The sequence below is a fragment of the Myotis davidii genome, unplaced genomic scaffold (assembly GCF_000327345.1).
Source record: "Myotis davidii unplaced genomic scaffold, ASM32734v1 scaffold64, whole genome shotgun sequence".
NCBI lineage: Eukaryota > Metazoa > Chordata > Mammalia > Chiroptera > Vespertilionidae > Myotis > Myotis davidii.
The window spans coordinates 3699081-3713853 of NW_006296226.1; the positions used below are offsets into that span (position 1 = coordinate 3699081).

The 14773-nt window shown below is 37.6% G+C and overlaps 1 protein-coding gene across 1 annotated transcript in view; it reads right to left on the minus strand.

The window, feature by feature from the left end:
• The window catches only part of KIAA0368 (KIAA0368 ortholog), an 87374-nt gene that overhangs the window by 12951 nt on the left and 59650 nt on the right, over positions 1 to 14773 (minus strand). The window contains exons 31-44 of the mRNA XM_006771227.2: positions 12626 to 12705; positions 11905 to 12010; positions 10818 to 10865; positions 9984 to 10105; positions 8080 to 8230; positions 6294 to 6359; positions 5016 to 5105; positions 3636 to 3702; positions 2998 to 3089; positions 2853 to 2919; positions 2476 to 2667; positions 1649 to 1857; positions 864 to 907; positions 575 to 767 (exon numbers count right to left, since the gene is read on the minus strand). Coding sequence (XP_006771290.1) covers positions 575 to 767; positions 864 to 907; positions 1649 to 1857; positions 2476 to 2667; positions 2853 to 2919; positions 2998 to 3089; positions 3636 to 3702; positions 5016 to 5105; positions 6294 to 6359; positions 8080 to 8230; positions 9984 to 10105; positions 10818 to 10865; positions 11905 to 12010; positions 12626 to 12705 — 1527 coding nt within the window. The remainder of the gene's footprint in view (positions 1 to 574; positions 768 to 863; positions 908 to 1648; positions 1858 to 2475; positions 2668 to 2852; positions 2920 to 2997; positions 3090 to 3635; positions 3703 to 5015; positions 5106 to 6293; positions 6360 to 8079; positions 8231 to 9983; positions 10106 to 10817; positions 10866 to 11904; positions 12011 to 12625; positions 12706 to 14773) is intronic.

A 14773-nucleotide genomic window follows, 5' to 3' on the forward strand; every position in this document is an offset into this window, starting at 1 on the left:
CAAGTGGACATCCCCCAAGGGCTGCCGGGCTGCCAGTGGGATGTCTGACTGCCAGCTTAGGCCCAATCCCCCCCGAGGGAGCAGGCCTAAGCCAGCAGGTGGTCATCACCCAAGGGGTCCCAGACTGCGAGAGGGCACAGGCCGTGCTAAGGGGACCCCCCCGCCCCCGCAAGTGCACAAATTTTTGTGCACCGGGCCTCTAGTATATAAATAAAATAAAGCTAACCACTGTCCCCTTCTCCCATGAAGGACTAATGGACACCGAGAATGCATCTGCAGCCAGATTTCAGCTAAGTACTGGCCAACGGGATAGAAGTGAAAATGCCAGGCAGCATTTCCAGGAACTCTCCTTAAGAAAGCACTGACATGCCTACTTTGATCCTTCATTCTTTCTTCAGCTTTGTCATCACCTGTCTGGAATGTAGCTACACTGTGGACCATGAGGGCAATGATTTTCTGCTATCTGCAGCTACACTAATCCTATAATAAAATATGCAAACAGAACACAGAAAAATCTTTTCTTTTTCATTTTTGAAGTAGAAACCAGACCTGAGAGGATACAGGTGGTCATTACCTTCTTGATGAGAGGTATGACAATGTCAGAAAACTCCTGGAATCTGTCTTCTTTGGTGGCCTTCAAGACATCTCCTGCACAGCTGATTGCTACAATTTTGTATTTGGGGTTCTCTTTGCAGCACTCCTTGAGAACAGCTTGGAGAATTTCATTTGTGCTGGGTTGATTTGGCACAGGCTTTTCCAGCTCTTCACTACAGGACCCATACAAAAGCGTCACAACAGTTAATAAAGGCTGCCACTCTCGGGTTCAGTTTAAGAAATGGCATCTTCACTAACAGAACATTTACCTGCAAGCTGTCACCACACAGGCAATGGCTTTCAGCAGTTCTTCCTAAAGGGTTGAAAAATGAGAGAATACTATTACACACATATTTGTCATTTACATTCTTTGCACTATGACTACAATTTCGTAACTGTGACAATAAAAATCAACCAGAGTCATCTTATCTTTAGGCTCTTGCTGTTTAATAAGTACACCCATAGATGCAGAACTGCCTTTCTCTCCATTTCATAAAGCCTAGAGAGCTGACTTGCCCAAGGTCACACAGGCAGAAGTGTGGACAATGGAGTTAGAACTAATCTGCTCCTAACCCAGCTCTTCTTCTCTGGTACTGCACTGGCCAACACTGACGTTTACAGCATCAAATAGATTGTTTCATGCTGCCACAATCTCATTTTCCCTGCTGAGTGCTCACTGTAAGTATACTACTACTGCCCTTGTACAAAAAATGACTGTTACTCATTCATAGGCCCAGAGATGAGCATCCTCAGGTCCAGGTTTGGACAGCCTGCCTTGCTATTCAATTTCACATATGCCCAATCCTGATCTGTGCATGAGGTCACTGGTTTAAAACTTATCTTAAAAAGCTAAACATGATAAGTAAAAAATCAATCTCCAGCATTATTATGCAGTATTCAGGACACATGGGTGGCACTTTGAAAATCTGGTTCACAAAAACAATCCATCTGATATCTCACAAAACCAGATTCTAATTTTTGTAAGAAATGAAAGACAAAGTCATCACCCTTTAAGGATACGTTAGATTTAATGGGGCGTGAGTGGTTCCTTTACCTTTCCTGCCCACGTTCTTCCAGCGAGGCCTTGCAGTAATGCGGTCAGTATCATTCCCAGATATGGAGGTACTAGGGAGCTGGTTTGTTTTGCAATTGATGCCATGGCAATTGCACCCTGGGCTTTCATTTTCCAGGACTGAGACTGTAAAGCCTTCTGGGTAATAGCAATCAACTCCTGCAGGTATAACCGAATGCCACCAAAGGAACCTAGGTTACAAACGGTAAAATTAAAGCAACTTTTAAGTGACCAAGAAATTAAAATTAAAATAAATTACTGCTTTTTCTTTCCTAAGTCTGAAAAAGTCAGTAACCACAGTCTAAAGCAGTGATTCTTAATGGTTACATTATGCCACGCCGTAATAGGGAGAGAAAGCAGGTGGTGTTGTGATATATCTCTACAACCGCAGGACTTCATGTACTTGGGTATGTACATGAGGGCATCATGCCAATAGTCCTCATTCCATTGATGTGCGTGTGTCCAAGTTAAAAAAAAAAAGGAGGGTGGTTTGAGAAGCACTACTCTAAATAATGCTCTAAGGCAACATAAAATCACTCTTCACTCTCAATTAAAGTAAGTAAAACTCTACTCTTCTGGGACAGCGTTCCTACTCTTGCACGGGGGCAGCAATGAGAGAGGAAAGAGAAGAGCTCTGACCGCCAACCTTGAGAACTCAGCAATTGGATAGAGGCTCAAAAGCAAACGGGACACATGCTATTAAGGTCCTGGGAAAGGAGCTACAGGAGTTTATGAATGAAAAATATGAGTAAAAACTCCAGCTGTGATTCTTAAGAAATAGGTTTAACTCATAGGTACTGTTTACTAACCAGGTACATTCTCCTGCCACACTTCAGTCCATAAGTTACATTCTTCCTTTTCTGATTTCTCCTCGTCAGAAATCTCATGCATGCCTAGAAATGCCAAAGGCAGAACTTCTTTGGCATGGTTCTTCAATACGTCAGGGCTATAGCGTCCAATAGCATGAATAGTCAAAGCACAAGAGGTCTTGTAGATGGGTTCTGAAGAGAAGCAGAAAAAAAACACAATCCTTATGATACTGTCTTTAAGGGTAACTAATCTAAATAGACTATTGCTCAATCTGGACCACAGTAAAATAAATTAGAAATGTTCTTAGCAAAGCACATAAAATAAGATTAGATTGTTAACATCTGAATTTAAAATAATATAAATATTTAAAAGGTACCATCTTTCTCCATATACCAGCTATTGAGCTTCTGCAGGAGTTTCTCGGTGCTGCTATCCCGTGAGGTCTGAAAAAGAAACAATACTGTCATTTCTGTATAATTATCTAAGTATAATTACTTAACTAGGTAAGAAATTCAACTCACCCGAACTAAATGGCCCATAGCAAATGCACAGGATTTCTGAATTACACTGTTTCGATCTGTCAGGCCACTAAGTAAAGCACTCATAAGTTTACCTATCAGAAATAAAGGAGAAAAATCTGGCACTTGGTTGACCAAATGGTTTGCTCTGTCCCCAGAACCAAAACAAACTTAACCCTGCAATTAATACCTGATTTATTCCAGGGTAGTTTAGAGTCCTTGTATATTATATTTGTAATGTCCATTTGCCTGATATAAAATTTAAAATTCATCTGTGTCTAAAATATTGTGAAGGAAGTTGAAAAAATGAAAGCTAGGTACAAAAAGTTCATTAGGCCCGCCTAGGGGCCACTGTAAGATGAGAAAATTGCTGATGTATAATGAGCTATACAGTAAACAAATCCTACAGGATGACAGATACTTTCACCTTCTTATACCACTGAGAAATAATCAAACACTTATAAAACTTGCTAAAATTGATCATCCTTTACTCCTGCAACAAAGAGATAAAGGAAGAGGGAGAAAAAGTATACAGGATCACAAGCATGTCAGAATGATAATAATAATTATTTTTTTTAAATCTTGTCACACAAGACATGACCATAGAAAAATATCACTACGCACAGTTTTGACAAACTCACCTGAGTAAGGTGTTAGGTCCTGGGGACACTGAGTAGTTAATGACACAATGACACTGGCACAGCCTCCCTACAGGGTTACAAAGGCAAAGGTCTAAATTTGATGGTCACAGCACTCTGAAACCCTTTGTTTTAGGTGGGTGTCGAAGATTTAAAAATAAAATATACAAAGTCTAACAGCCCCTCCATGAATCCATCTGGAAAGAGGAAAACTCTTATTTTAAATTAGCCATGCAGAGATTTTTTTTCAAAACCTCCAGGAGGAAAATGGGTGCTCTCATACACTGCAACTAGCCCTGGCCAGTGTGGCTCAGTTGTTTGAGCATCATCCACCGGGAGGTCGCCAGTTCGATTCCTGGTCAAGGCATATGCTCAGGTTGCGGGCTCAATCCCCGTAGGAGGTGTGCAGGAGGTAGCCGATCGATGTTTCTCTCTCATCGATGTTTCTATCTCTCTCCCCCTTTCCCTTCCTCTCTCTCTAAAAATCAATAACAAAAAAATTTTTTTTTCCAAAAAAGAAAGAAAACTGATTCAATATTTTGGGAGGGCAACATATGTCATCTTGTCCATCCTTGTTCTGACATTTCCAGTTCTAGAAATTTAACCATAGAAATAGCTTCACATGTGTCCCAAGACATTCATAACATGCTTTGTTTAATATCGAAAAAGCTGAAAACAAATCAGATGTTCCTTGATGGATTAAAAGAAATGATGTACAAATAAAGAAAGAAAGAAATGATGTGACAGCCACACAGCAGAATATCATATGACCATTAAAGAGGACGCTGTGGAAGACACATGCAAGAATAAGCAGCTGGAAGGAAACACTAGGAAGTATTAACAGCAATGATCTCGGGGTGGTAAGCTTAGGACAAATTTTAACTTGCCCCTGATCTATAAATGCTAAAGTTTTAAAAGGCAAGCAAGTGTTAATTTTGTCAGGAGGAAAAAAAAATGTGACTTGCTTGTTTTTAGAGTGTGGGGGTAGGGTCTGATCTTTGAAAAATCTTGGAAAGACATTTTCCTATCCAAACACCTGCTGAGTGCTGTGAAAATGCTAATCCCCACCTAAAAATAACCACACCTGATAACTTATTAATGGATGAGCATTCCCATTAATAAGTGATAATGAATGAGAACCCAGAGGGCATGTACACAGCACCTGGGGGACAGAAATGACTCCACTAAAAAGGACAATATTAAGTCACATGTCATTTCCTAAATTAGTTACATGTCTTAATTTATTAATGCAACCATAAAAACAAACTGGTTAACCTAAAATATTGGGTTTTATTAAAAAAAATGTATTTCAAACATGTGGCTATTATATTTTTGTGGCCTAAACAAATGAGAATTACTCTTGTGAAAAATACACTTACGTACCTTAGTTCCAAGACCTACACCACTTCTGATCAATTCACATAATCTAGGAACTAGCTCACCCAGCACCGACACATCAAGATATTGCAGGCACTTTTGGAAAAGAATAAATATAAAGTTAACCTTAGACAATAAAGCCCATACCACACCTTCAATTAAAAACTGCCCATGTCAATCAAATATGTACCCACTAAATTTGACATGAAGTTGAAAAATCGCTAGTTTGATTTTGCTCCAATTTCAATGTAAAAACCATCATTGTACTATAAACAAAAACCATTCATCGGTGGTTCAGCATTATAAACATAACAGAAATAATGAAAAACACTGACTTTCTAAAGGAGAAAATTAATAATGATTATCCAACACGAAAGGATCTTGCTGGACCTACTTCCTCTGTCAGTCCATGTTTAGTATAAGGACCTACATTAAAACTGGTCTTCAGTGGGTCTGCCCTACCAATTCATCTTATTAAAGTTGATTTCTTAGCAGATTTGCTTCACTATATTTTTTACAATGCAATGAAGTATATTCTGTTATTAAAGAGCACACCTATAAGGTGTTTGCTAACTATTCCTATTTAAGTTTTCTTTTCCTCCCAATAATCCAATTAAGAAGTAACATCCTTAGACCAAACTTTGGCCGGTCTCTCAGTAAACCGTAAAAAATATCTCCTTCTGTCCAGGCTTGTGATCTGCTTAGCAAAATTATTTCCAGTCGCTCATGAGCTCTGGGCTAACCACTCCAGGGTATGCACAACAGAGACAACTTTAGTGACCTTAGCGACTCCTAATCTAAGAATCCAGGAACTTAGAACTTCGGTGCTAAGCAGTTCTTTTTTGCAAATCCCTTCCTATGACTAAAAAAAAACCTATCAATACTGCTCAGGTCTCTTCCCCTGCCTTTATGCTGCCTGCTTCACTGAGTAAGTCCCGCCTACACCGCCCCAGGTCTTCCCAAAGCCCATGCTCAGGTAGCAACAAAAATCTGAATCTTGCTAAGTAGGACAAAGGATACCTAGATCTATACAGAAATATTTTAGTAATATTGTTCTCCTCTAACACAACTCTGGACTAATGGATTCTAGTATTTGAAAAATCATTTATTCCATTTAGTAATACAAAAGAAGAAAGAACTATACTAAGAAAAAACTGAAGTCACAATAGCTGTTTGACTCTCCCTTAAATTTCTATTTCATTTAATGTAACCTAGAAATTTTGAACAATTACACTCTAAGGTAAGCAAACACACTTAAACTCTCTCATTACATTAGGCACTGACCATGTTGATTGTTTCCATCATGGGAGAGGATTTGGCAGCACTGAGTCGAGCACTATCCATCGCAGCCTGAGAACAGAAACTGAAGTCACTCAGCACATTCAATTAACAAAGAACCTCTACACACTCCCATAAAAGGGCTTTATGCCAAATTGAAGACTCTTGAAAGATAATATACATAACAAAGTCAAACATAAGTCCAATTCTAATTCCTTTTGACCTACATTCAACCATTTACCTGTAGAGGCAGCATCTCACTACAGGTGAGAAATTCAGACAATATTTAGAAATTAACGGCCCTCAGAAATTAACATGTAAGGCTCTGAGCAAGTCATCCAGCCTACTTGAGCCTCAGGTTCACCATCTACTAAGTAAAGGAATAGACTAAGTAAATTTCCACCTAAGGTTTTTAAAAAATGTGTCTAAGCAACAAGAAAATTCATACATTTATTGCTTGAACTTTGTAAAGGGCCTTCTCATTTACAATGGCATTTTAGCCTAATAGCTATGCTGTAGGAGAGGTTAACACTATCTGGACATAATAAATAAGAAAAATAAGGCAGTGACTTGCCCAAAGCTGAAAAGTCTGGAATAGAATTTATATTTCCTAATTCTCAATACCTACAAGGTTGGGAAGGGGCAAGACTACTGCTAAAAGAATGGAGAAGAAACAGGGAAAAGACAGTAAGTTATTACATAGCATAGGCAAGTTAAAAATCAAATAGTCAACTGAGAAAAAACATTTACAATCTACATGGCACTCTGTCCTAATAAATAAAGACAAATGGAAAAACATAAGTAAGTCAAGTACAAAAACAGGCATGGAATAGAAACACACAATTCATAGAAAAAATAAAAATAGCTAATATAGTATGAAAAGAAAATGGACAACACTAATAATCAGAAAGTGTAAATTAGAACAATGATTCTTGCTTATCAGATTGATATCATTCAATGTTGGCTTTAAGATATGGAGGAAATAGAACATTCATAATGTTTGATGCCACAAAATCTCTCCTACAAAAATTCAAAATCGTCTCATTGTGGAATACTAGGCATGAATTAAAAAGAATGTAATAGATCGATATCTACAAACATGGTATCTTGTTGATTACAAAAAGCAAGCTGCAGAACAACATTCATAGTCTGATTCTATTTTAAGATTAGTATGTTTGGTTTTATAGCCTATGACTACAAAAGAATTTTAAGACACGGGAAACTGTCAAGAGTGGGTACTCCTCAGGAAATAATACTGTGCTCGTAGGGGAAAGAAGACTCCCAGGGAATTACTTTATATTCTTTGTATAGTTTTCATTTTTCATAATAAATATGTTTCATCTGTAATATTTAGAACTCTAATTTTTTAAAATCTCAGTATATCTAAAAAGCAGAGTAATTTTAGACTATGCCAAAGTCTAGATACAAATTCTCTTTACTTGTAGGGTAGGAGTGAGTGACCCATAAAAGGATTCTGAGAGTATAGACCCAACCCCTAAAAAAATAAAAAAATAAAAAACGGACAAAAACTGTGTTAAATGTTAATGCATTTTTTGGATGGAAGTGTCATTTTCATCTGACTCACAGAACAGCATATGAGCCCTGTCCCTACCCACCCTGAAAAAGGGCATCCCTGTGGTTACAGTGACTGAGCTGTATCAAGAGTGGTGAAGTACCGTTCAGGGCATGCAGTTTGTCTAAGGACAATGGAAGGACTGTTCAGATGGGCCCCAGACCTTCACAGGGCTCCTCTTTCACGACACTTACCTAAACATCTGTGTTGTCAACTCACCTTTTCTTGGTCTGTAGCCCGGAGACTCAAATAATTGAGAACCTGGGGTTCTAATACACTTAAGGATTCTAGCAGAGCTGGGATGAGTTTTGGTGCATGTGGTTTCAACATGGCTCCTGCACTTTTGCTGATCTTCACAAGAGTGTTAATGCTACAGACACACAGAAAACACAGTCCTTTTAACAATACTAATAATAAGCCCTACAAATCTAATCATGGGGATGTTTTGCAATGTATTGCATTTAAGAATATACTCAGTTGGTTATAGATCCTGGTCTTACACTATTTTTTGCTTTTACTTTGTATTATACATATTTTCACACATATATGAAAGTAGAGAAAATTGTAAGTTAAATTCTATGTATTCTCCACCCAGATCAACAATTGGCAATCTTTGGCCAACTTCACTTCATTTACACCTCTACCATAATACACACAGACATACTCTTCCCTCTGCCACTGTATTATTTTGAAGGACATCCTCTCTCCCCTGCCACTGTATTATTTTGAAGCATATTCTCTCACTAAACTTCAGTATGTATCACAAACAGACAAGGACACTTTAATCTTAATCAAAACAGTAATTCACACTCAAAAATATTAATTTTTTTCATGTCACCTAATATCCAAACTCCCCTGTTTCACAACTGTGTTTGAGTTTGTTGAAATCGAACCCAGGGCCCATCCACACGTGGCAATTTGCTACAGTTCTTGAATCTTTTTAATAGTGACTTTCCTTCTCTGTTTCTAAATAATTTATTTGTCCGCATTGACTATATCCTGATGGTGTCACTTAACATGTTCCTCTGTCTCTTACGTAGATCTGCAGGCTCAATCAAGTTCAGGTTCAATTTTTTAAAAAAAGAATCTTTCATAGGTGTTGTTTACGTGTCCTGCCCCAGCACATCACAGGCACATGTCTGCTCCTTGTTTGTGCTGTTAAGAGTGATGGTGAAAAAAAAAAAAAAAAAAAAAAAAAGAGTGATGGTGAATTCCAGTTTGGTCCAGGGGTGGGCAAACTTTTTGACTCGAGGGCCACAATGGGTTCTTAAACTGGACCGGAGGGCCGGAACAAAAGCATGGATGGAGTGTTTGTGTGAACTAATATAAATTCAAAGTAAACATCATTACATAAAAGGGTACGGTCTTTTTTTTTTTTTTAGTTTTATTCATTTCAAACGGGCCGTGGTTTGCCCACGGCTGGGTTAGACTGAACCATCCATTATAAAGTTCCCCATCAGCCTTTTACCAGTGGATTTGGAAGCCACAAAAAAATCAATACCTAGATTATTTCACTGAGGACAGCAAAATGATGACGTCCTAATTTTATCACTCCTAAAAGAACTTTGCCTCATCAACTATGAATACTGCCAGTACTATCAATTTGGTCCAATTTAAAGAGTGAAATAAAAATGGAATAAAGTTCCTAAATAGTATTCTAGTTTAAAAATAAACCAAAGAATACAAACTAGAATCATTCTGTTAATTTCAACTTAAAATCGCCATATGTATCTAAATGTGAGTGTATTCTTTTAATATTTAATTACTGCAAGTGGTAAAGTTTATTTTAAAACTAGTAAGCTCTGCAATATTACTAGATGGTACAACCAGCAAGCAAGCTCCCAAGGACTCATGGCCTAACAGGAAAATGTGCTTGCTGGGCACAGAGGCCAATGAAAATTTTTTAAAAAACACTCTTCACAAGGGTGAGGCCAAATGGCAAAATGCTGGTCAAAAGCAAGGTTCCCAAGAGAATGTTTTTGCAAATATATTCTAGGCTTTTTACTAAATGCTCTTTCTTGGGTTACCTTGGGTTTTCCTCATCTCATTTTCCACACTTTCAAATCGAAACATTCACAGAACTAAGTAAATCCAGTATATTCATTTCATCAACTGATTCACACCTGAGGGCTCGAACTTCTGTCACAGGACTCATCATTCCTTTGTCCAGAAGGCAAGGCAGAAGGGCAGCGATGGTTCTCTGGCCAGCTGCTCCTTTGGCAGGGTCACACATTTTCACACAAACCTCACACACAAAGAGTATAGAAATTAGTGAAACTGACCTCTCACCCAACACTTCCTACTTCCCACATCCATAGAAAAGGATGAGTGAATCCACTGTCTATGACACTACAGAAAGAAACAGAAGAAGGAGAACTGGGATTGAGTCCTATGTCTGCAATAACTAAATGGAAAATTTGGTAATGTACTTTATTTTCTAAGCTTTGGCCTTCCAATTTGTGAAATAGGAAACCACTAAAGATAAAATGAGAAAATTTCTAAGAAAATATTTAACAACATGACCCAGAATGTATTAATCTCTGATATACCATAAAATCAAGTTCAAGTGGGAAACTAGTTTCAAAGAGCTTGCCAACTTCATAAAAATGAAAGGCAGATTAACATATAAAACACAGCAGTAGTAAAGAGAAAAGACAGATGTTGCTTAATCTAAATGAGTAACATGCTCTTCACGGTCAAATAAAAGTCAGACTTTATATAAAGACCAAAAAAAGCTCACCATTTAAAAAGACCAGTGAGATATACTAATAGGTGTTCTAGTGCAATAGCACCCAGCTTCACATTCATTGTAAGAACAGTGAACTATAACATGATACCAATTACACTGCAATTAAATGTCATTTTATCTGATAAAAAATAAGTCATTATTATGGTTCTGCTAAGTCACTAGAACCCTGCCCCATTTCACCCCCCCCATATAAGATAAGAATTCTTACCTTGCTCAGAGTTTTCAGAGCTAGTTCTGCTGCTTTTCGTACAGATTCCTAAAAAAGAGAAAAGTTTGGCATTATAAAGGTTAGTTTCCTTCCACAATGCATAATAACTGCCTCTAGGTCTACACAGGTTAGTGTGAAAAGTCCTACTTCAATTCTAGGCAAAGAACAGTGCCTCTTTAGGCTCTTTGCCCATCAAGAAACATATTTCCATGCCATATATACTTTTTTTAAAAATTAGGTATGATCTATTTTGACCTTACAACAATATGGCTATTAAATATAACAGTTTAGAAACTAAATATATTATAAAAACAAACTTAAAGATCTCTATGAGGATTCTAAAAAACTTTTAAAATATCTCTAATAAATAGACAGAAAGAAAGGCAAAACTGAAATGCCTTTTTTTAAAATAAATATGTTTTTATTGATTTAAAAGAAAGAAAGGGAGACGAGGAGAAGAATTAAACATCAATGATGAAAGAGGATCACTGATTGGCTACTTCCTGCATGCCCTCTACTGGGGATTGAGCCCACAACCCAGGCATGTGACCAGGAATTGAACAGTGACCTCCTGGGTCATGGGTCGATGCTCCACTACTGAGCCACACAAGCCAGGCTGAAATGCCTAATTTTAATGGTAAAATATCAAAATATCTAAAATTTAGATTTCCCAGGAAAAATGCAGAGGAACTAGTCATGCCATTTAGGAATGGCTGATCCAATTTATGAAACTTATCAAAGTAGAGTTATTCTGGATCATTTCTAAACTCTTATTTGTCCCTAATCAATAGCATCATGACATCTCTATTAAAAGAAGCTCAAGCAATGGCCATCTTTTTTAAAAAGTCAATTCAGTTTATATCTGGGTCATGGGTCGATGCTCCACTACTGAGCCACACAAGCCAGGCTGAAATGCCTAATTTTAATGGTAAAATACCAAAATATCTAAAATTTAGAATTCCCAGGAAATATAGGAAGAACTCGCAGTCTTTAAAAATACTCTGGATATTGAATTTTTAAATATATAATTATACATATTTTAATGATTTCAGTTTAAGCTATTCTATAAATAAAGGCAGATTTTTACCTTTATGTCATCTTGTACTCTAAAAAGAGTTTCCCAAATTTCTGGAAGTTTATCAATGATGTCATCTAGGGGTCTTCCTCTTAGTAAGTCATTCAGAGCTAAACAGCTGAAAATAAACAATTTGGTTTCAAATACATGATCAAGAAAGCTCAAAATTTTACTGTGAAACATTCGTATCAAAAAAGAATATGCATTCTGCCTGTATTTCTAAGTCCTTACTCTACCCCACCTCAAGACAGCAATGACCAGTTTCTCTTTGGTGACTCAAATATACCACAGACATATGGCATTTACAGTCATCCAATGTCTGTTTCCCACAACTATAATACAATCTCTTCGAGATGATACATCATTTTTTAATTACCAGTGTACTTAGCACTCTGCCAAGTATATAGCAGGCACTTAATAAATATAAATTAACATGCGTACATAAATCCTCCCCTAACCAAGTCATGAGAGTATATAAATATATCTTGATTTCTACCAATTTAACAAATGATCTACTACTTCTTTAATTTCATACTTATAAAAACTAAGACATCTTAAGAAAACCACTGACCAGAGTTAAATAGTTTAATATCAATGGACTGCCTAACCCAACCAGAAATATATTTTTAAAGAAGCTTTAATTTACTCCTTTGGCCCAAAGTATAAAACTTAAAAACGTCAAGAGAAAAATTCAGTTGCATTTAACTAGTCTTGTTATTTCCAAAAATTGTACCTGGATTCTCGAACTCGCCACATACTGCTGGTAAGGTTCTTTATCAAATCTTGAAGAATTTCCTTCAAGTACTTATCCACCTAGGGAAATCAAAAGGATAAAATAAAAAATGTGAATTCTATCAATAATCAAATTATTCATCTCTAGCCACCTGGCCATGGTTTTTTTTTAAAATACATTTTTTTTATTTCAGAGAGGGAGAGGGCAAGGGAGAGGGAGAGGGAGAGAGAGAGAGACAGAAACATCAATGATGAGAGAGAATAATGGATCAGCTGCCTCCTGCACACCCCTACTGGAGATTATGCCTGCAACCCAGGTATGTATGCTGACTAGAAATGGAACCATGACCTCCAGATTCATAGGTCGATGCTCAACTACTGAACCAGACCTGCGAGACCTGACCATGTTTCTGTATGTAACAGCCTAGCAAGTGTGTCTCTAGGCCTCTTAGCCTACAATTCTTTCCCCACTTCAGTTACTAAAAAGCTGTTGGACTGAGCATTTTAAAATGCAAACTTGATCCTCTTATTTCCTTAATGCATGAGAATAAAGTCTAATCACCTGGACATAAATATAAAACCCTCTGTGACCCATCTAATGCCAAACGTCTCATATTCCATCTCACCTCCAGTTCTTGGCACATACTACTCTACCTTCCATCCCCTACTTGCTTAACTAACGCACACTTGTCCTTCAGGATTCAAATCAGGCAACACCTTCACAGAAAAGACTGGCCTACTCTACCTCTGTTCCCACAGTATCTTCTCAAGCACAAATCAGTCCTCCTAGCTGTACTGCTCCATCACACTGAGACCTTGAGGGCAGGGACAGTGTCTCAGTTGTCTTTGCGTCCCTGGTACTTTGCACAGAGTCTAGCACATAAAGAAGTGTTATAAATACTCAGAATCGAAGATAAATTTAATCTCTTAAGCCTGTTTTGTTTTGATATAGCCATCAATTTGGTAATACAAACTGATGCCAGGCTGATTCTGTGCTGATCCAGAGAACCTCAAAACTTACAGCTTCTCCACCTCCACTCTTGTAGAGGTTTTTTTTAACCTCACTTATATGTAAGAAAACCAAGAGAAGTAAATAGCTCACCTAAGAGAAAAGTTCAGTTGCATTTAACTAGTCTTGTTATTTCCAAAAATTGTACCTGGATTCAGTCTTTCAATGTCCACTTCTCTAAACATTCTCCACAGGGATCTCATCCACACTTGTGGCTTCACTTTCACTCATACAAAGATGATACTCACTCAGAGATTAGGCCTCATGCCCTGAACTCAGATCTATAAAGCCAACTGGCCTATTAGATCTTGACTTCCCAATGGTACCAAATAATCTCATAAAGCAAATGAAACTCATCAATCCTTCGAGCTGACCCCTAAGTACCTACCACCATGAAAAGGAACACACTCAACCTATTATCAGACTGAAGGGAGAGGAAAGGGCCACATCATGTGCAGGGACTGTAATAGGATCATGGAATTTATTTAAAGTGAACTATGAAGTCACTAAAGGATTTTAACCCAAAATGGCACAAACCAGTTTGCATTTTTTTAAAAATCACTTTTACTAATGATAATTAAATGAAGGAAGGCAAAGAGAAAGATGACAACCTGTTCACAAGGAAAAAATAAAGAAAGGAAGAAAATGTATTCAAGGAACACTCTAGAAGCAGAATCAACAGAATGTGCCCCTGGATTCAAATGGGGATGGGGGTAAGACAGACAAAATTAAGGATGACGGCAAGTTTCCTGGCTTGGGTAAATGGATGAACACTGAGAACAGATAGGGAAGGTTGTTTTAAAGTATGTTTTTATTGATTTTTATAAAGAGAGAAAGGGACAGGGAGAGAGAAAGAAAAAAATCGACTGGTTGCCTCCCATTAGCACCCTGACCAGGGATCAAACCTGAAACCTGGGTATGTGCCCTGACAGGAAATCGAACTGGCAACCTTTCCCAACTGAGCCACACCAGCCAGGGTGGAACACTGTTTTTCTCCAAGCCCTATTCTAGACATGCTATGTCTAAGGTATTGTGAAATAACACCCAACTTAAGATGTCAAGCAGCAGTTAGATATGCAAGTCAGGAGCACAAGTCTTGTCTGGGCCAAAAATATAAGATTGGGAACCATCACAATAAAT